This window comes from Capricornis sumatraensis, chromosome X (assembly GCF_032405125.1).
Source record: "Capricornis sumatraensis isolate serow.1 chromosome X, serow.2, whole genome shotgun sequence".
NCBI classification, from domain to species: Eukaryota; Metazoa; Chordata; class Mammalia; order Artiodactyla; family Bovidae; genus Capricornis; species Capricornis sumatraensis.
This window is the reverse complement of record NC_091092.1, coordinates 87872807-87893631: the sequence shown is the minus strand read 5'-3', so window position 1 is coordinate 87893631 and position 20825 is coordinate 87872807. Positions and strand designations below refer to the sequence as shown.

General features: G+C 40.4%; 1 protein-coding gene across 1 annotated transcript; it reads right to left on the bottom strand.

Moving 5' to 3' along the window:
• Positions 1 to 14088: 14088 nt before the first annotated feature.
• BMP15 (bone morphogenetic protein 15) lies at positions 14089 to 20585 on the bottom strand. Its single transcript, XM_068962865.1, has 2 exons — positions 20258 to 20585; positions 14089 to 14945 (listed from the first exon to the last, which is right to left on the bottom strand). The coding sequence occupies exons 1-2, from the start codon at positions 20583 to 20585 to the stop codon at positions 14089 to 14091; spliced, it is 1185 nt and encodes a 394-aa protein (XP_068818966.1).
• Positions 20586 to 20825: the final 240 nt, after the last annotated feature.

Here is a 20825-nt window from a genome sequence, read left to right as displayed (position 1 = left end):
TTAAGACCTACTCTTAGCAACTTTCAAATATGCAATACAGTATTATTAACTATAGTCACTGTAGGGCAAGGGAGTTAGAGAAGACAAGGTTTGGAAAAAGAACGAGACCAGCACTTTACAGGAACAGATCACCTTTAATGAGGCGAGAAGGGGCAGCGGTCAGATTAGTGAGCTGCTGCACTAACCCAAGAAAAGAGCAAGTTTATCTAGGCATATATGTGGAACTCTACTATCTTAAGGGGGCCTGTTCTTCTCCAAGTTTGTTCAGAGTAGTTATCTCTCAAATGGCTGGGGCAAGGAACTCTGGAGATGGGCCAGAGGCTGGACCAGCTGGGAGTTGGACTTAATCAACCTTAGGTGAAGTAAGGTGAAATTGCTCAATTGCTCTTTGTGACCCCACGGACTGTAGCCTACCAGGCTCTTCCATCCATGGGATTTTCCAGGCAAGAGTACTAGAGTGGGTTGCCATTTCCATCTCCAGAGGATCTTCCTGACCCAGGGATCAAACCCAGGTCTCCCGCATTGTAGGCAGGCGCTTTACCGTATGAGCCACCAGGGAAGTCTAATCAACCTTAATGTCCATTTTTTTCCTTTGGGTGAGAGAGTTCTTTGTTTTGCATAGGATGGTGGGGAGGACCCGGAGGGGAGTTTTAACTCCAGGCGATTTTGAGCTGTGTAACTTTCCTTCAGTCACTATGATTTTGACCCTCCTGTTCATCTGTTTTGTGTCTCTCCCCTTGGCACCCAGCAATCACCAATCTGTTTTCTATGTCTATAAGCTTAAGTTTTGTTGTTGGTTGGTTGGTTTTGTTTTTAGATTCCACATATAAGTGAGATCATATGGTAGTTGTCTTTCTCTTTCTGACTTACTTCACTTAGTATGATAATCTCTAGTTGCATCCATGTTGCTGCAAATGGCATTATTTCATTCTTTTTTATGGCTGAGTAATGTTCCATTGTGTATATGTACCACATCATTTTTATCCATTCATCTGTCATGGACACTTAGCGCTTGCTTGCTGTAATTGGTTTCACATGCTGTGGTCTAGCACAGGCAATCCCAACATGTTTGCCATGAAAGATTCTATAGAATGTAGTCATCCTAGCCACTACCTGGAGATGATTGGTAGATACGTGGCATTTAAAGGTTTTGCCCCAGCCTCACTTTCAGCTTCAAAAACATTATCTTCAGCTGGGTGAGTAAGGGTCTGAAAAAAAGGAAAAAGTAGAATCAATGGGTGCTCATCTCCCAAGCCTTAGCACTTTGAAGTTCTATCAGACTGACCAGTTGAGTTGCCAGCATCAGAAGTAGTAGCAAAATATATTAGGATTCCAGTAAGGTATAATATGCATGTAGTGCCAGAAAAGAATCCTGGCAGATTTTAGCTGGGGTTTTGTCATTTCTGTGAGAAATGGTACCGTTACACAAAGCTTCCTTATGATCTGTACCCCATCCCTCCACACCCACTCTTGAGAGTGCTCCTCCTACTTAATTGACATTGTACAAGTATTTGACACATTTCTGTTGTGTGGAAATCCCTTTGCTTCTGCCTCTCTGACCCAAACCCCCTCCCACCTTGCTTTCTCTGGTATTTTTTTGTTGGCAGTCCCAGGGCAAGATTAAAGCACTAGGTTTAAGGTCTAGCACTAGGTTTAAGCTTGCTGACCATAAAAGCATTAAAATCTACAAAGAGGAGAAAGAGATAAAAGCATTTGATTTCCTTGTGTAGGGACATCATCTTCCTCCACATTACCTCTACTTGCAAATGAATTCTAGCAATGAACTATAGTCACAAATGAGATTGCATATGGAATAGATGGATGGATGGATTTAAATGTATGTATGTGAAGGGTGGGGTATATATGTAGATATGCAGAAAGGCATAAGTATATAAACACTCTGGTATCTAAGTCTATTTAAAGCTTTATAGAATGATTAGAAATAGATTATCTGGGGAATTTCATACCTATTGAACAAATGAATGAGTAGAGAAGATTTGGATCTATGGGGAAAATCACAGTGAAATGGGGCTAATAGAAGAGCACTTCAGCAATGGTTCAGCAAGGACCTCCAGAAATCCACTCAATAAAAATCAATAAGAACATTGGCAAAAAAAAAAAAAATTGTTAAAAGTCAATTTTGGGAGAATTCCCTGGCAGTCCAGTGGTTAGGACTCCATGATTTCAGTGCTGAGGGAATGGATTCCATCTCTGATTGGGGAACTAAGATCCTGTGGCAAAGCTCCCCTCTAAAAACTCAACTTTTTCAGAATTGTAGAATTAGCCAAAGGCTTGCAACAATCCAAAAAGCAATTATTCAAGAAAAATGACTCAACCCCCATGAGAATAGTGAGCAGTGTGGCATTTTTTTTTTGAAATCCCTTTTCTTTTTATTGAATCAGTTATTCATTCATCAAACACATTTTAGTAACCACATACATAATATTATTTTAGAGACCAGGAATTTTTTAAAAAAGTGGGTTTGGGAATTTTTTTTTAATTTTAATTTTAATTTTACTTTATAATACTGTATTGGTTTTGCCATACATTGACATGAATCCACCACGGGTGTACATGAGTTCCCAAACATGAACCCCCTCCCACCTCCCACCCCATATCATCTCTCTGGATCATCCCCGTGCACCAGCCCCAAGCACCCTATATCCTGCATCAAACATAGACTAGCGATTCATTTCTTATATGATAGTATACATGTTTCAATGCCATTCTCCCAAATCATCCCACCTTCTCCCTCTCCCTCAGAGTCCAAAAGTCCACTCTACACATCTGTGTCTCTTTTGCTGTCTCACATACAGGGTCATCATTACCATCTTTCTAAATTCCATATATATGTGTCAGTATACTGTATTGGTGTTTTTCTTTCTGGCTTACCTCACTCTGTATAATCGGCTCCAGTTTCATCCATCTCATCAGAACTGATTCAAATGTATTCTTTTTAACGGCTGAGTAATACTCCATTGTGTATATGTACCAAAGCTTTCTTATCCATTCATCTGCTGATGGACATCTAGGTTGTTTCCATGTCCTGGCTATTATAAACAGTGCTGCGATGAACATTGGGGTAAATGTGTCTCTTTCTATTCTGGTTTCCTCGGTGTGTATGCCCAGCAGTGGGATTGCTGGGTCATATGGCAGTTCTATTTGCAATTTTTTAAGGAATCTCCACACTGTTCTCCATAGTGGCTGTACTAGTTTGCATTCCCACCAACAGTGTAAGAGGGTTCCCTTTTCTCCACACCCTCTCCAGTATTTATTGCTTGCAGACTTTTTGATCACAGTCATTCTGACTGGTGTGAAGTGGTACCTCATTGTGGTTTTGATTTGCATTTCTCTAATAATGAGTGATGTTGAGCATCTTTTCATGTGTTTGTTAGCCATCCGTATGTCTTCTTTGGAGAAATGTCTATTTAGTTCTTTGGCCCATTTTTTGATTGGGTCGTTTATTTTTCTGGACTTGAGCTGCATAAGTTGCTTGTATATTTTTGAGATTAGTTGTTTGTCAGTTGCTTCATTTGCTATTATTTTCTCCCATTCAGAAGGCTGTCTTTTCACCTTGCGTATATTTTCCTTTGTTGTGCAGAATTCTATTCTAATCCCTGTCTCATTGCCTCCACAGTAGTTTTGAAAAATAACAACCTGATAATACCAGTAACTGTGAAAATTTGTAGCCTAGAAGCTACTGGGCGACTTCACTTTCACTTTTCACTTTAATGCATTGGAGAAGGAAATGGCAACCCACTCCAGTGTTCTTGCCTGGAGAATCCCAGGGATGGCGGCTGCCGTCTATGGGGTCGCACAGAGTTGGACACGACTGAAGCGACTTAGCAGCAGCAGCAGCAGCAGAAGCTACTGGAGGGGGCAGGTTGGGTTTGAGATCCTCAAAAAGGCCCATTTCCAGAGAAATGTTACAATTTGACCTATCTGAAAGTTCTTGGAAACACCCATGCATATGACTCAACATTATTTGCCCTGGCTCAGAGCTCACTGCACACAAAGCCTTTTTTGTTTGTTTTAATAAACTTTCTTTTTTTAAGAACAGTTTTGGGTTTAGAGGAAAACAGGAAGAAGTACAGACTTTCCATATACTACCCTTCCTTCCTCTTCTAATAATAGCTATTATTATTAATAGCTTATATTTTGTGGCACACTTGTTAACAGCTGACGAACCAATATTGACACATCATTATTAATGAAAGTCCATAGTTTACAGGAAGTTCACTCTTTCAGCTGTATATTACATGGGCATTTTGACAAATACATAGTGCCATGTATCTACCATTACATGCAGAAGCATCTCACTGTCCTAAAAGTCCCCTATCCTCCATGTATTCATTCCCCACTCCCCTCCTTCTGAACTGGTAGCAATTGCTAACCTTTTTACTCTCTCTATAGGTTTGCCTTTTCCTGAATGTCATATGAATGGAATCATAGAGTATGTAGCTTTTTCAGACTGGCTTCCCTTGTAGCTCAGCTGGTAAAGAATCTGCCTGTAATGCAGGAGACCTGGGTTTGATCCCTGGGTTGGGAAGATCCCCTGGAGAAGGGAAAGGCTACCCTATCCAGTATTCTGGCCTGGAGAATTCCATGGACTGTATAGTACATGGGGTCGCAAAGAGTCTGACATGACTGAGCAACTTTCACTTTTACTTTCTTTCACTTTACTTATCAATATGCATTTAAGATTCCTCTATGTCTTTTCATGGCTTCACAGCTCATTTATTTTCATTGCTAAATAATATTATATTGTATACATGTTCTAATTTGTTTATCCTATTTACATATTAAAGGACATCTCGGTGGCTTCCATGTTTTGGCAATTAGGAAGGAATAAAGCTGCTATAAAAAGTCACGAGCTTGTTTTTGTGTGGACATAACTTTTCAACTTAAAATCATGCATGCTAGGTTTCCGCATTATGTGAACCAAAAACTTCCGATGTCCAAGCTGGGTTTAGAAAAGGAAGAGGAACTAGAGTTCAAACTGCCAACATTTGCTGGATTATAGAGAAAGCAAGAGAATTTCAGGAAAATATCTATCTCTGTTTCATTAACTACACTAAAGCCTTTGACTGTGTGGATCATGGCAAACTGTGGAAAGCTCTTAGAGAGATGGGAATACCAGACCATCTTACCTATCCTGCGAGAAACCTGTATGCAGGTCAAGAAGCAACAGTTAGAACCCTGTATGGAACAATTGATTGGTTCAAGATCAAGAAAGGAGTATGACAGGGCAGTCTTCTGTCACCCTGTTTGTTTAACCCATATGCTGAGCACATCATGAGAAATGCCAGGCTGGATGAGTTAAAAGCTAGAATCGAAATAGGTGGGAGAAACATCAAAAACCTCAGATATGTGGACAATACCACTCTGATGGCAGAAAGTGAAGAGGAAATAATGAGGGTGAAGAAGGAGAGTAGAAGGGTGGCTTAAGACTAAATATTAAAAAAAAAAAAACTAAGATCATGGCATCTGACCCCATGACTGCATGGAGAAAGAAGAGTAAAAGGTGGAAGAGGTGACAGATTTCCTCTTCTTGGGCTCCAAAATCACTGCAGATGGTGACTGCAGCCATGAAATCAGAAGACGATTGTTTCTTGGCAGGAAAGTGATGATGAATCTAGACAGTATGTTGAAAAGCAGAGACATTACTCTGCCAACAAATGTCTGTATAGTCAAGGCTATGGTCTTTCCAGTGGTCACATACTGTTGTGAGAGCTGGAGTGCAAAGAAGGCAGAACACCAAAGAATTGATGCCTTCGAACTGTGTGGTGCTGGGGAAGACTCCTGAAAGTCCCTTGGACAGCAAGGAGATCAACCCTGAATATTCACTGGAAGCACTGATACTGAAGCTGAATGAAGGTCCCAGTATTTTGGTCATCTGGTGTGAGCAGACAACTAATTGGAAAAGTCCCTGATGCTGGGAAAGATTGAGGGCAGAAGGAGAAGAGGGCATCAGAGGATGAGATGGCTGGATGCCATCACCGATGCAATGAATATGAACTTGGGCAAACTCCAGGAGATGGTGAGGGACAGGGAGGCCTGGCATGCTGCAGTCCATAGGGTTACAAAGAGTCGGACACAACTGGGCGACTGAACAACAACTTTTCAACTCATTTTATTTTTCAATTAATTTTTATTGGAGTATAGTTGCTTTACAACCTTATGTTAGTTTCCACTGATATTCCCTCTTTTTTAGATTCTTTCCCATTTGGATCACCAAAGAGTACTGAGTAGAGTTCCCTGTGCCGTGTAGTAGGTTCTCACTAGTTATCTATTTTATACATAGTATCTAGTGTATGTATGTCACTTCCAGTCTCCCAATTCATCCCACCTCCCCTTTCCCACCTTGGTGTCCATATATTTGTTCTTTATGTCTCTGTCTCTATTTCTGTTTTGCAAATAAGATCATCTATGCCATTTTTTTTAGACTCCACATATATGCATTAATATATGATATTTGTTTTTCTTTTTCGGACTTACTTTACTCTGTAGAACAGTCTCTAGGACTATCCATGTCTCTATAAAATGATCCAATTTCATTCCTATGGCTGAAAAATATTCCATTGTATATATATACCACATCTTCCCTATCCATTCCTCTGTTGATGGACATCTAGGTTGCCTCCATGTCCTGGCCACTGCAAACAGTGCCACAACAAACACTGGGGCGCATGGTGCATGTATCTTTTTGAATTATGGTTTTTTATGGGTATGTGCCTAGTAGTGAGATTGCTGAGTCATATGGTATTTTTATTCCTAGTTTTCAAGGAACCTCCATACCATTCTCCATAGTGGCTGTATCAATTTACATTTCCACCAACAGTGCAAAAGTGTTTCCTTTTCTCCACACCTTCTCCAACATTTATTGTTTGTAGAATTTTTAATGATGGATATGAAGTGATACCTCATTGTAGTTTTGATTTGCATTTAATAATTAGTGATGTTGAGCATCTTTTCCTGTGTTCATTGGCTATCTGTATGTCTTCTTTGGAGAAATGTCTGTTTAGGTCTTCTGCCCATTTTTTGATTAGGTTGTTTGTTTTTCTGACATTGAGCTGCTATGAGCTGCTTGTATCTTTTGGAGGTTAATCCCTTGTCAGTTGCTTCATTTGCAAATATTTGCTCCCATTCTTAGTGTTGTCCTTTCCTTTTGATTATGGTTTCCTTTGCTGTGCAGAAGCTTTGAAGTTTAATTAGGTCCCATTTGTTAATTTTTATTTTCATTGCTCTAGGATGTGGGTCAAAAAAGATCCTGCTGTGACTTATATCAGAGTGTTTTATATGTTTTCCTCTAAGAGTTTTATAGTGTCTGACCTTACATTCAGGTCTTTAATCCATTTTGTGTTTATCTTTGTGTATGGTGTTAGAAGTGTTCTAATTTCATTCTTTTACATGCAGCTGTCCAGTTTTCCCACCACCACTTATTGAAGAAGTTGTCTTTTCTCCATTTTATATTCTCACCTCCTTTGTCATAGATTAGGTGATCAACTCATCATAATAACAAGGAGTGTGGTTGCTGGATTGTATGGTGAGACTGTTTAGTATGTAGATTATGTTTAGAATTGTAAGTCTGTGTTCCAAAGCAGCTGCACCATTTTGCATTCCTACCAGCAATTGATGCTGTCAGCGTTTTGGATTTGAACCATTCGACAGAGGATGAGATGGCTGGATGGCATTACTGACTCAATGGCGTGAGCCTGAGTGAACTCCAGGAGTTGGTGATGGACAGGGCATGCTGCGATTCATGGGGTCGCAAAGAGTTGGACACGACTGAGCGACTGAACTGAACTGAAGTTGTTTTAATGACCTATGATGAGGGACATCTCTTTATATGCTTATTTGCCATGTATATGGTTTCCATGATGAGGTTCCTATTCATATATTTTGCCCATGTTATAATTCAGCTGTTTGTCTTCTTATTGTTGAATTTTAAAGGTTCTTTGCATGTTTTGAATGCAAGTCTTTTTTCTGTGTTTTGAAAATATTTCCTTCTAGTCTGAGGCTAATCTTTACATTCTCAGTAGTGTCTTTTGCACAGCAGAATTTTTAATTTTAATGAAGTCCAACTTATCAGTTTTTTCCTTCTTAGACCATGTTTTTGCTATTATGTCTAAAAAGTTATCATCAGGCCATCAGATGGATCTGGGTTAGGATCCAACTACCTACTCATTTGCTATGCTTTATGACTATGGGCAAGTCTCCAGAAACCTTCATTTCTGTAAATTAAAATGAGATATTTATGAAATAAAATGATAAAAAGCCCTAAAAGAGCAAAAAGCAAAATATAGGAAAGAAATAAAAGTCATTACTAAATCAAAGTTTACCTATGTTATCTTCTAGAAGTATTATAGTTTGTGTTTGACGTTTATATCTGTGCTCATGTGCAGCTTTTTATTTGATTTTAGTATTCATTGTAAAATTTGTGCTATTTTGTATATGGATAGTGTTTTGTACATATTAGATTTTCTCCCCCATGCTCAATTAAAGTCATTTTTGTAAAAACAGCATTGCTCTTTAACACACTAGTCTTTGTGCTTAATTTGTATTTTATACCTTCTCTTTGTACAGATTGATTTCTTTATGCCTGTGGTTGTTCAGTTATTCTAGTGCCATTTGTTGAAAAGATTGTTCTTTATCCATCTAATTGCCTTTGCAGCTTTGTTAAAGATTAGTTGACTGTATTTGTGTGGGTCTATTTTGGGGTTCTCTATTCCAGGCCAATAATCTATTTGTTTATTCTTTCACAAATAGCACACTCTGTTGATCACTATAGCTTTAAAGTATAGAAGCTGAGGCTCTATGAAAGCCACAACTAACAAACTTAATGGTAAAAGACTGAATGATTTCCCTGTAGGATCAGGAAAAAGAATATCTGTTTTCACTACTTCTATTCAACATTGTATTGGAGGTTCTAGATAGGGTAATTAGGCAGAAATAAAGAAGAAATTTAGATCAAAAGAAGTAAAACTATATATATTCACAGATGACTTTATATATAGAAAATTGTAAGAAATCCACACAAACTATTACAGCTAATAAATGAATTCAGCAAGGTTGCAGAGTACTAGTATAATATATATATTATATTTCTATATATTAGCAATTAATGGCCTGAAATTTTAGAAAAAAATCCTTTAATAATAGCATCAAAAAGAATAAAAAGCTAAGGAATGAATTTAAAGTGTAAGACATATACTGAAAAATGACAAAACTGTAGAAAAAATTAAAGAAGTCCTAAATAAATGGAAAGACATTTCATTTTTATAGATCAGAAGACAATAATTTTAAGATGCCAATACTCCTCAAACTTATCTACAGATTCAGTCCATAACAACAACAACAACAAAAACTCAACTGGTATTTTTTTCAGAAATTGAAAAGCTGATTGTAAAATTCATATAGAAATACAAGTGATCCAGAATACCTTAAACAATCTTGATAAAGAAGAAAACATTTGGAGGAATCACATTTCCCAATTTCAAAACTTACACAAAGCTATAGTTATCAAGACAGTGATGTCTTGGCATAATAGACATATGAATCAATGAAAGAAAATTTAGATTCTAGAAAGAAACCCTTATGTTCAATTTTTGACAAGAGTGCCAAGATAATTCAATGGGGGAAAAATTAGTCATTTCAACAAATGGTGCTGTGACTATTGGACATCAACTTGCAAATCTCACATGCTCTGTGAAAATTAACTGAAATGGATTAAACACTTAAATGTTACAGCAAGAACTATAAAAAACACTTATAAAAAGACATAGGTGTAAATTCTCATGATCTTGAATTATTCAAAGTTTTTTAGATGATACCACAAGCATAAGAACAAAAGATAAAAATAATTTGGACTTCTTCCAAATTAAAAACTTTTGTGTTCCAGAGGACACAGTCAAGAAAGTCAAAAGACAACTCACAGAATCAGAGGAAATATTTGCAAATCACACATCTGATAAGAGACTAACATCCAGAACATATAAAGAACTTACACAGCTCAAAAATATGAGAAAATCCAATTAAAAATTGGGCAGACTTCAATGAACATTTAAGAAGATATGCAAGTTGCAAATAAACTTGTTCAACATAGTTAGTCATCAGGGAAATGTACTCAAAAACACAACAAAATAGCTCTTTACCAGTATGGCTAAAATAAGCAAGACAATAAGAAGTGTTGGTGAGGATGTAGGGAAATTGAAACCCTCAGACAGTTTTGGATTGTAAGATGGTACAGCTGCTTTGGAGAACAGTTTAACAGTTCCTCAAAATATTAAACATAGACATACCATATGATTCAGCATCAATACTCCTAAATATTTATGCAAGAGGATTGAATATATATGTCTACACAAAAACTTCCACATGAACATTCAAATCAGCATTATTCATAATAGCCAGAGTAGAAACAGCTCAAATGCCCATCAACTGATGAATGGATAAATAAAATATGGCATATTCTAAAATGGAGTTTTATTCAGCAAAAAAAAGAGAGAAAGAATAAATGATTTGGATGAAACTTGAAAGTGCAATGCTGATGTTGAAGACAGTCACAAAAAGCCAAATATTGCATGATTTGACTTTTCTAAATATCCATAATCTACAGAAAAAGAAAATAAATGGATTAATAGTTGCCAGGGGCTGGGGTGGGGGAAATGAAGATTAATTGCTAACAGGCATGGGGTTTCTTTTTGTGGTCAAATCAATTGCAGTGTTTTCTGCACAACTCTGAATATACTGAAAACCACTGAACTGAACACTTAAAATTATGGCTTCTTTAGTATGTAAATTATGTCTCAACAAACCAATTTTTCTTTAATGGGGCTTATCCATCCTGCTTTATAGTTCTGTTGGGAGACTTAACTGAAGACATTTGAAAAGTTTTACAAAATTAGGCACCAAATATTTGGTGAAACTGAAGATAAATTTCACCTGCTCCCCAACTTTGTCCAGAATTGGACAAAATATACCACCAAGGTAAATGCAACAGAGCTCCAGGGTCAGAAGCAAGCTCAAATGCCTGCTCCTTAGGCACTAACTCATTGAATAGAGTTCAAGCCTATTCAACGGGCTTCCCTGGTAGCTCAGATGGTAAAGCGTCTGCCTCCAATGTGGGAGACTCAGGTTCGATCCCTGGGTCAGGAAGATCCCCTGGAGAAGGAAATGGCAACCCACTCCAGTATTCTTGCCTGGAAAATCCCAAGGACTGAGGAGGCTAGTAGGCTACAGTCCATGGGGTCGCAAAGAGTCTGACATGACTGAGCCACTTCACTTCACTTCACTATTCAGTGGGGGAGCTGGGACAAGGTGGACTTTGCTCTCTGCTTTCTGTTTCTGGACCAAGTATTTCTCTCCACCCACTTTGGCAGACAGACTGCCATCCATACATCCTCCTTCACTAGCAAGCATATCTCCTTTCTCCCAAAGGTTTGAGGTATAGATCTCTTACTTTGGACTTCAGAAAAAGTGCTGAGTTGAAAGCAATGTTTTAAAAGAAAAGAATCTGTAACATCAACCACAACTGATTTCATCTTGCCAATGTTTTCCTTGTATATTCTGACAGCTCAGGGCTTAATGGATAATAGGGCCAATTAACCCTGCTGCTGCTGCTAAATCACTTCAGTTGTGTCCGACTCTGTGTGACCCCATAGATGGCAGCCCACCAGGCTCCCCCATCCCTGGGATTCTCCAAGCAAGAACACTAGAGTGGGTTGCCATTTCCTTCTCCAATGCATGAAAGTGAAAAGTGAAAGTGAAGTTGTTTCTGACTCTTAGCGACCCCATGGATTGCAGCCCACCAGGCTCCTCAGTCCATGGGATTTTCCAGGCAAGAGTACTGGAGTGGGGTGCCATTGCCTTCTCCGAATTAACCCTGAGCCCTCCATAAACAGATTAAGTTTTAGACATATTCAGAAATCAAGGCTAGGAGATCATGATTTCCTGAAAATTCCAAAGAATACTGAGATGCTGAATTCAGAATCTGGTCCTGGGACCGAGGTTTGCATTCAGGCCTGTTAGGTATTTGTGCCTACCCCAGCTGGGTTGCAGAAATCTCTGGCCTGGAAGCCAACATTTACTCTCCCATTTTAACTCACAGACTATCTAACAATCCCAAGAACTACCTTACTCAAGAACACAGCTGTCACATTCTAATTTGAATCATGATTTTGAAATAACGAGGCATAAAAACTCATCCTGCTTTATATACAAAGTTTATCTTGTATTGTGTTTATTCCAGTGGAAAATGAGATATGTGAACGTTGAAATACTCCATGTTAGGAAGAATGCATCCCTCACAAAAAAAGTGTGACTGTCCGATGCTTGTATCCATCAAGGACCAGTCTCCAATAATAAGGAAATGGGTAAAACACAGTTGAAACTCTCAAAAGAAGCTTCATCTTTTGGCAACAAGGACAGTTACTCTAGAGTGTCTTCAAGGAAAGCAAACAACGCTGTGAGCACAGAAAGTGAGATCCTACCTGAGTCAAGGGTATCAGGAGGGACATTGAGATGAAGAGAAATACCTGAGCGGATTCCTAAAGATACAGTAAAGAAGGTAGATGGACAAAAGGATGTTAAGGAATAACCCCTCAGGCAGAATAAAATTTATGTATTTATAGACATGTAAGATTTTTAGTTTAATTGGAACCAATTATTGAGAATAGAGTGGTAAAAATAATGTATGATGGATAGGTAAAAGAATAGGGATATATGTTTGACAAATATTTCAATATATGAAACCACCCTAAATCCATTCCATTTCATTGACAACAACCATAAGATTAGTCAAGGAACAATTGGGCAGGGGAAATTCCTTACTGGGCTTCCTCAAGGGGTTCCTTTGGTGAGAGCTGATTGTTAGCAGTGCTGCCTTCAGGGCGAACTCCAACTACATGCTGGGGGATTGGGGTTGAGTTCCTGGCCATAGCCTAAGGGAATAAAGGAAATAAATTCCTTCCACCCACTGTCTCCCAATTTCCCAAACATTCAAGACTCTATAACAACAAAAATGATTTATTTGCAACACAACCCAGTCCCCATCACTTCAATACAGCACAGGAATAGAAAAGAGTCACAGTGCAAGCATTATTTAGTCCAAGGCAGAACTCCATGCCTCCCAATACAGCAAGCCTGTCTCCCCCAGAGACCCATGCTCAGAGCCCAGCTGAACATACAAACAAGCAAGCCCAGTATAAAGTCAGCCCCAGGTCTCAGCACATTTCATCCTTCCTCCACAGCCCTATTAACCGTCCTAACTGCAGCCTTCTATGCCTTCCACTCCCAACCAAGCCAACTCTCAGGCTCTGAGCCACCAGCAAGCTTTCTCTGTGGGATCATTAACAAGGGTTTAAGGATTACCTAAAATGAGAAAATACCCTGTGAAATCTATTGTTCCAGAGAAATTTTAAAATGACTCCCCCATACATAAATCTAATCAACAATGACAATGCTTCATTTTTTCACTATAGATATAAGAGGTTTTGAAATGATTGTCATCTCTGCTCCATACACATTTCCCTACTGGCTTTATTAAAGGCTGCTCTCTTCACAGCAGGGTAATAAAGGGATCATTCCAGGCATTTCTGCCAGATTCAGAGCCTGAGAGGAAAAACCCTGATGGCTTAGAAAAAGATTCCCTTCTGTTCCCTTCAAAAGATTTCTAGGGAGATTACTGCTTAAAAGTTTCCTAGTCCATCTAAGAAACAGTTTTAGATTTAGAGGGAAATCCAAACACAGAAGCAAGCAGTCTTTTCAATTAGGTAATAGTTTCTAGCATTCAGGAGGCAAGGAAGAGGAGTATAAAATCTCAAGTTGCTGTCTTCACCCCAAACCGTCTAGATCCTCAGAAGATTGACTAGTGGTCAAAACATACTGATATTTGGCATCAGAACTGTTTTTATAAAGTGAGGCACTCATAAATAGGGGAAGAAGACTTAAAGTACAATGCTGAAGGCAAGGAATAGAATCTACAGATTGGGTAGAGCACTTGGGTTGAGCACTCTCAGATTTAACAGTATTTATTATAAATCCTTTTCGAATTTCTTGGGCAAACCTGATCTAGCTGCACCTTTGCTGTCACCTGCATGTGCAGGACTGGGCAATCATACCCTCAAACTCCTTGTACAAGATACTCCCATTTGCCTCAATCAGAAGGATGCTAATGGGAACATACTTATAAGGGACACAGGAAGGCTGAGGGACATTCTGATCCACCAGCTCATTGACAAGGTTCTGGATGATGGCATGATTGGGAGAATTGAGACCATAGTGTAGTACCCGAGGACATACTCCCTTACAGTAGTTTGGGGTATAGAGATGGGGAGCAATGATCCAGTGATCCCAGCCCAGCTGCTGGAAGCTGACTTGAAAAGGGTGGAGGGAACACTGGTTACTTTCAGGCCCATCATGCTCCCTGGAGGGGCCAGGAACTTCAGATGCAATACTGCCTGCTTGACGAGCCCTCCTCAAGAGAAGAGAAGGGTCTTTTTCTGTAAACTCTTTCAGGCCTTTAGGGAGAGGTTTGGTCTTCTGAACACTCTGAGTGTCATTGAAATACAGTAACAAGAAGACAGTGTCCAATGATGAAGTGCCATGCCACCAGAACTCAAGAACCTCACTACCTCTTGGCTGCTGACACACGAAGCGGAGTCGTAGAACCCTGCGCCCCTTGTGATTCCAGAGCTTTTGCCCAACATGTTCCATGATATCCATCTCTGTCCAAGTTTTGGGCAACAGGGAAGGCTTTGAGGAGCCTCTTCCTGAAGAAGGAAAGTGATTGGTTGGGCTTTTCTGGACCCAGGGCTCCACATGGCAGGAGAGGTGGGAATGAGTTAGGTGAAGCTGATGGCGGTAAACCACAGTGGCTCTGACTAGTTGGTATGCTACCCGGTTTGGTCTCAGAGGAAAGTCCAGGGTCTGTATGTGCCAGGAGCCTGCATTAGTAAGAGGGAACAAGAGCAAAACGTTAGCTTCTTACATCCTAGCCTTAGTCTCCCTAACAGACCTGCTCAGTACAAACTGACAAGCAGCTTTGAAATGAATTTAAGATCCTAATAGCGATCTATTGAGCACTTATATAATGTATTAGATGCTTTACATGCATTAGCTCTTGAATCCACAATAGCCTTATGAGATAGTTGTTATTCCCATTTTGCAGACAAGGAAACTGAAGGTCAGAGAAGCTATGCCAGAGGACACACAAACCAGTGTTTGTTAGAATAAAGGTTTGAGTCCAAGTCTTTTTCCCTTAAGATGACAAATTGTGGCTCATTTTTAGATCACTCATACCCCTAGACGGAGAAAAACACCTCAAATACAGAACTGTCTGTACATATTGTATTATTTAGTTGACTATTAAAAAGGTGACCAATTAAGAGGGTCATTGAAACATATGAATTAATAATAAATCTTCATGCTATATCACTATATAGTGGCAGCTTCAGGGTGACAGTCCAATATTGGGGGGTATGGTCTGCTATTGCTTCAAATCTGGGTTGGAGATGCCACAAAATTATTTTTTCTAGTTGGGACAGGTATTTACTACTTTTGCTTTCTATTTGAATTTCTTCTTGAGCAGCTATTCCATTATTGGGCAGGTTCTCCCTTAATCCTCAATCTCCCTCTTTTCCATTCCTTACCGGAAATGATTCTTCGTTTACCCCATTCATTGTAAATACCATTTTCAACAAGGCCCAGTCATATAAATGACCTCAACTAAAAAGTCTACTTAAAAGATGCATCTTTGGAAGTGAAAGTCGCTCAGCCTTGTCTGACTCTTTGCGACCTCATGGACTATACAGTCCATAGAATTCTCCAGGCCAGAATACTGGAGTGGGTAGCCTTTCCCTTCTCCAGGGATCTTCCCAACCCAGGGATCGAACTGAGGTCTCTCGCATTGCAGGCGGATTCTTTACCAGCTGAGCTACAAAGTGATTATTTTAATCTAAACTGTGATGCTGACACCTAGTGGCCAAAGCATTGAAAAGCAGGACCTGCAGTGCTCTGACCTTCTGCGCCCTCTCCTGGCAAAGGTCAAGAGCAACGATTACAAAAAAGGTCAATAGCAAGAAAAACCCTTCTGTCATCTTCACCTTTCACTAACCATCAGTTCAGTTCAGTTCAGTTGCTCAGTCGTGTTCGACTCTTTGTGACCCCATGAACCAAAACACGCCAGGCCTCCCTGTCCATCACCAACTCCTGGAGTTCACCCAAACCCATGTCCATTGAGTTGGTGATGCCATCCAACCATCTCAACCTCTGTTGTCCCCTTCTCCTGCCCCCAATCTTTCACAGCATCAGGGTCATCTCCAATTGTCAGCTCTTCACATCAGGTGGCCAAAGTATTGGAGTTTCAGCTTCAACATCAGTCCCTCCAATGAACACCTAGGACTGATTTCCCCCAGGATGGACTGGTTGGATCTCCTTGCAGTCCAAGGGACTCTCAAGAGTCTTCTCCAATACCACAGTCCAAAAGCATCAATTCTTCAGCGCTCAGCTTCCTTTATAGTCCAACTATCACATCCATACATGACTACTGGAAAAACCATAGCCTTGACTAGATGGATCTTTGTTGGCAAAATAATGTCTCTGCTTTTTAATATGATGTCTAGGTTGGTCATAACTTTCCTTCCAAGGAGCAAGCGTCTTATTTAATTTCATGGCTGCAGTCACCATCTGCAGTGATTTTGGAGCCCAAGAAAATAAAGTCTGTCACTGTTTCCCCATCTATTTGCCATGAAGTGATGGGACCTGATGCCCTGATCTTAGTTTTCTGAATGTTGAGCTTTAAGCCAACTTTTTCACTCTCCTCTTTCACTTTCATCAAGAGGCTCTTTAGTTCCCCTTCACTTTCTGCCATAAGGGTGGTATTATCTGCATATCTGAGGTTATTGATATTTCTCCCGGCAATCTTGATTCCAGCTTGTGTTTCTTCCAGCCCAGTGTTTCTCATGATGCACTCTGCATATAAGTTAAATAAGCAGGGTGACGATATACAGCCTTGACGTACTCCTTTTCCTATTTAGAACCAGTCTGTTTTTCCATGTCCAGTCACTAACCATGGCCATGCTAATTTACATGTTATCTACCTAATCTTCCTTCTCCACTGAATCCATGAGCCTGGAATTCAGTAAGCTTGGGATGTTCAACATAGAAGCTCTTGAATGTTTTGATGCATCAGGATTTTTTTAGTTATGTATCCAAGTTTCAGGTGCAAAATTCATAATCATAATTCATCATAATTTAACATCTGTATACACTACAGAGTGATCACCACCACAAGCTTAGTTACCATCATCTGTTATCACACAATTAACTCCCTTCACCTATTTCGCACATTCTCCAACCCTTTTACCCACTGGTAAACACTAATCTGATCTGTTTCTGAGTTTTTAATTTTTGTTTTTATATTCCACGTATGAGTGAAACCATACATCAATTTTTTTTTTTAAAGTTCAGGTTCCAGCTCATGCTTAATACACCCTCAAGTTTGGGGTACTTGGATATCATTCAGACAAAGCTCAAGCCAGGCTTGTAATTGCTTTCTCGAGTTACTCCATACTCCCATCCTGTAATAATCTTTCCAAGACACCCACCCATACATCTGCCCCACCCTGCCTGGAAAGGAATCTAAACCAAATCTCTAGCAGGCAGTCTGGTGAGGAACTGCCCTTTCCTTTCAGACCCTGACATCACATATTTCCTGAAGCAGGGTGGGGTTGCTAAGGATCAGGGCCAGGAAGGGTCTGCTCAGAACTTTTCAGGGAAATGTCTGACTCACACATCCTGTGCGATTGAACCTGGAATAGCTCTCAAAGCAAGCTTGATTCAGCTGGATCATCTCTCTGATGGAATGATCAGACCCACCTCTCTTGTCATCCATTTCTGGATCCTTTCCAGAGTCCCTAGATACCAGTATGTCCCACAGTCAGACCAAGATACTGGCCTAATTCTAGACATTCTACTTTCTAGCCTCATATCATCTGTACAGAATTGACTTATGCAGCTTATGAGTGAAATCCAGATCGCGTGTAATGACCACTGCATCCCTGAGCCTCATCAGTTTCATATCCCACGACTCTCTACAATCTCACTAGGCTCCAACCATCCTGATCTTCCTTCTATTCTTCAAGTACTTGTTTCCACCTTTAGGCCTTTGTGCATGTTGTTCCCTCTGCCTAGATCAGAATTCTCTCCTCTCTTCTCATGCCAAGCTTGTTACCTTACAGACCTCAGCTCAAATGTCACCTCTTCAAACATGCCTTCACTGACAATCCCATGCAAAGGGAAGATTTCTTTGCTATTCTCTATCAGAACCACCTATTTCATTCTTCGGTAGCATTTACCACAATTTACTACTATCCATGTTTACTTACTTGTCTCACCCAGAGAACCATGCCCATCTTGATCACATTCCAACACCTAGAACAATGCCTAGCACTTAGCAGTTGCTAAATAAATACTTGTCGAGTGAATCTCCAACCTTATCAAGTTATCTTCTTTTTCCTCAATCAGAATGCACTTCCCTCCCTGTATCCATAGTCTCTTTACTCCTTCTGCAAAGTCTGGCTCAAATGCCGCCTCTCCAATGAGGCCTTTCAACTATTTCAGCATTTCCCTCTCCTTGCCCTAAGTAGCAACCCATTTCTTCTTGGAGCCCCAGGAATCCTACTGTTTATCCTTTTCAAAGCATTTGCTGTGCTGTACCACCATTATGTTGTTACTTACATCTCCATTCTACTATAGTGGGGGCTCCTAGAGCAGTTATTTGCCTTTTTATACCCAACCCCAACACAGTGCTTGGTGCTCAATTAAAGTCTGTTAAGCAGTCAGCACAGCAGGGTAATTAAAAGCACAGGCTCTGAAGCCTGAAAGCCCGGGTTAGAAACCCAGCTCTATTAATTACTAGCTGTGTTACACTGAGCTTCATTTTCTTCACCTATATAATGGGTATATTCATAGTATTCCATAGTGGAGCAGTAGTAAAGAATCCTCTTGCCAATGTAGGAAACACAGAAGATGGGAGTTTGATCCCTGGGATGGGAAGATCCCCTGGAGGAGGAAATGGCAACCCACGCCAGTATTCTTGCCTGGAAAGTTCCATGGACAGAGGAGCCTGGCAGATATAGTCCATGGGGTCACAAAGAATCAGATACAACTGAGCTCGCACACACACCTACTTCATATGATATTGGGGAGGATTAAGGAAGATAATGTTTGTAAAAGTACTGTGCTTAATACCCGGCACATGGTAAGCACACACTAAAGTTTAGCTTAAGGGAATGGTGGTTGTTTTACTTGGAGGAGGGAGGTAAACCATGTCTGTTGTCATCTTTGATACTAGCAAAGGCTTAAGATTGATTTCACCAGGTTCCCAAGATTTCCTTGAAATTGATGGCTTTCTTCATTCCCTAGAGAACCCTGCACTGCATAAGCCCACTACTGCCCTAGATCAGTCTCTAATGAAGATGTTTAAAGCAGAAGCAACTGAGGGGAACAAAGAAAATTCCAAAATACGTTTGGTACCACAAACCCAAACTAGCAACATAGTCTAAACAGAAAAACTGCTTCATGTACAAGGATATCAGGGTATGACATTCAAAACACTTAAGTAGTTATGGACAGACTATAAAATAAGACAGACTTGAAGCTCAGCTCCTGCCTCTGCCACCCTATCCTTGTGACCTCTGCAAGTCATTTAACTTTGCTCTCTGTTTCCCTTTTCTTTAAAAACCAGGCTAAGCCTTTCAGGACAGCTAAGGAGGGTCCCTATCATTAAGGATTAAATACAATAACAGACTCTCAGGTGTGAGCCTGTTTCTGTCCTTTCTGAGGCCTTGTAAATTTCCCCAACTCAACATCCTGTACCTTTTGTCTTCTAAGAATAAAACAAGAGAAACAGCCCTCCACAGAACATAATGAGTATTTCTCAGTTAGAATTTTCAGTGATCTAATAAGCATTAAAACTTTCTTTGAAAGCTAGGAGCTGACACATCAATGAGTTGCCCTGGGGCCTGGGAGAAAGTCCTCAGGGAGGCCCCAAGGCAATCTGTTCTCAAATTGGAGCCCTAAAGGGAAGCAAATTTGGAGCCAGGTTCTCCCAAGGGTGCCATCTTTTGAAAACCACCCACCCTGTAGGCAGTGTGAAGCCTGACAGAAAACTGACAGATCCACTTTTTTCTACACTTTTCTTCCCCATTTTTCTCCCCCCCCACCCCCACCAGAACAATATAGTATGATAACTCACCTCTGAGAGGCCTTGCTACACTAGCCAGCGGCCTCACCAGCCTCACCATGGTGGCCCCAATGGTGCGGTTTTCCCTAGGGTGTCCACTTGCGTCAGCTGAACGCTGGTACAGCTCCAGCATATACCGTAAGGGATGCCCTAAGACCCGCGGCTTCCTCTGCTGCTTGCCAGGGGCTTCTTCTAGCAGCTCCTGAATCAGGGGCAAGGTAGGGGCCTCAGGCAGGTGGGCAATAGAGGGCTGCCCTACCTGTGTCATTTGGACCCTATGTTCCATAAAAAGCACCAGTCCCCAAAGAAGAAGGATTCTAAGGATGCTCAGGAGGACCATCTTGAAAAGCTTGGTGTTCAGCAACATGTTCTGATAAAAGCCCAAAGGATACCGCTTTAAACCTTTCCTTTCACATGGGTAACAGCATCCAGGCTCCACTACCACAAAGGATAGGGCAAGGAAAAATGAAAGGCTGGCAGGCAGGTCCTATGTTTCTTCCTCTGGTAGGATCTCCTGAACCAAAAAGAGGTCTTCTAAATTGCCCTCTTTGCATCAAACAAACAGAAACAGCAGGTGGGA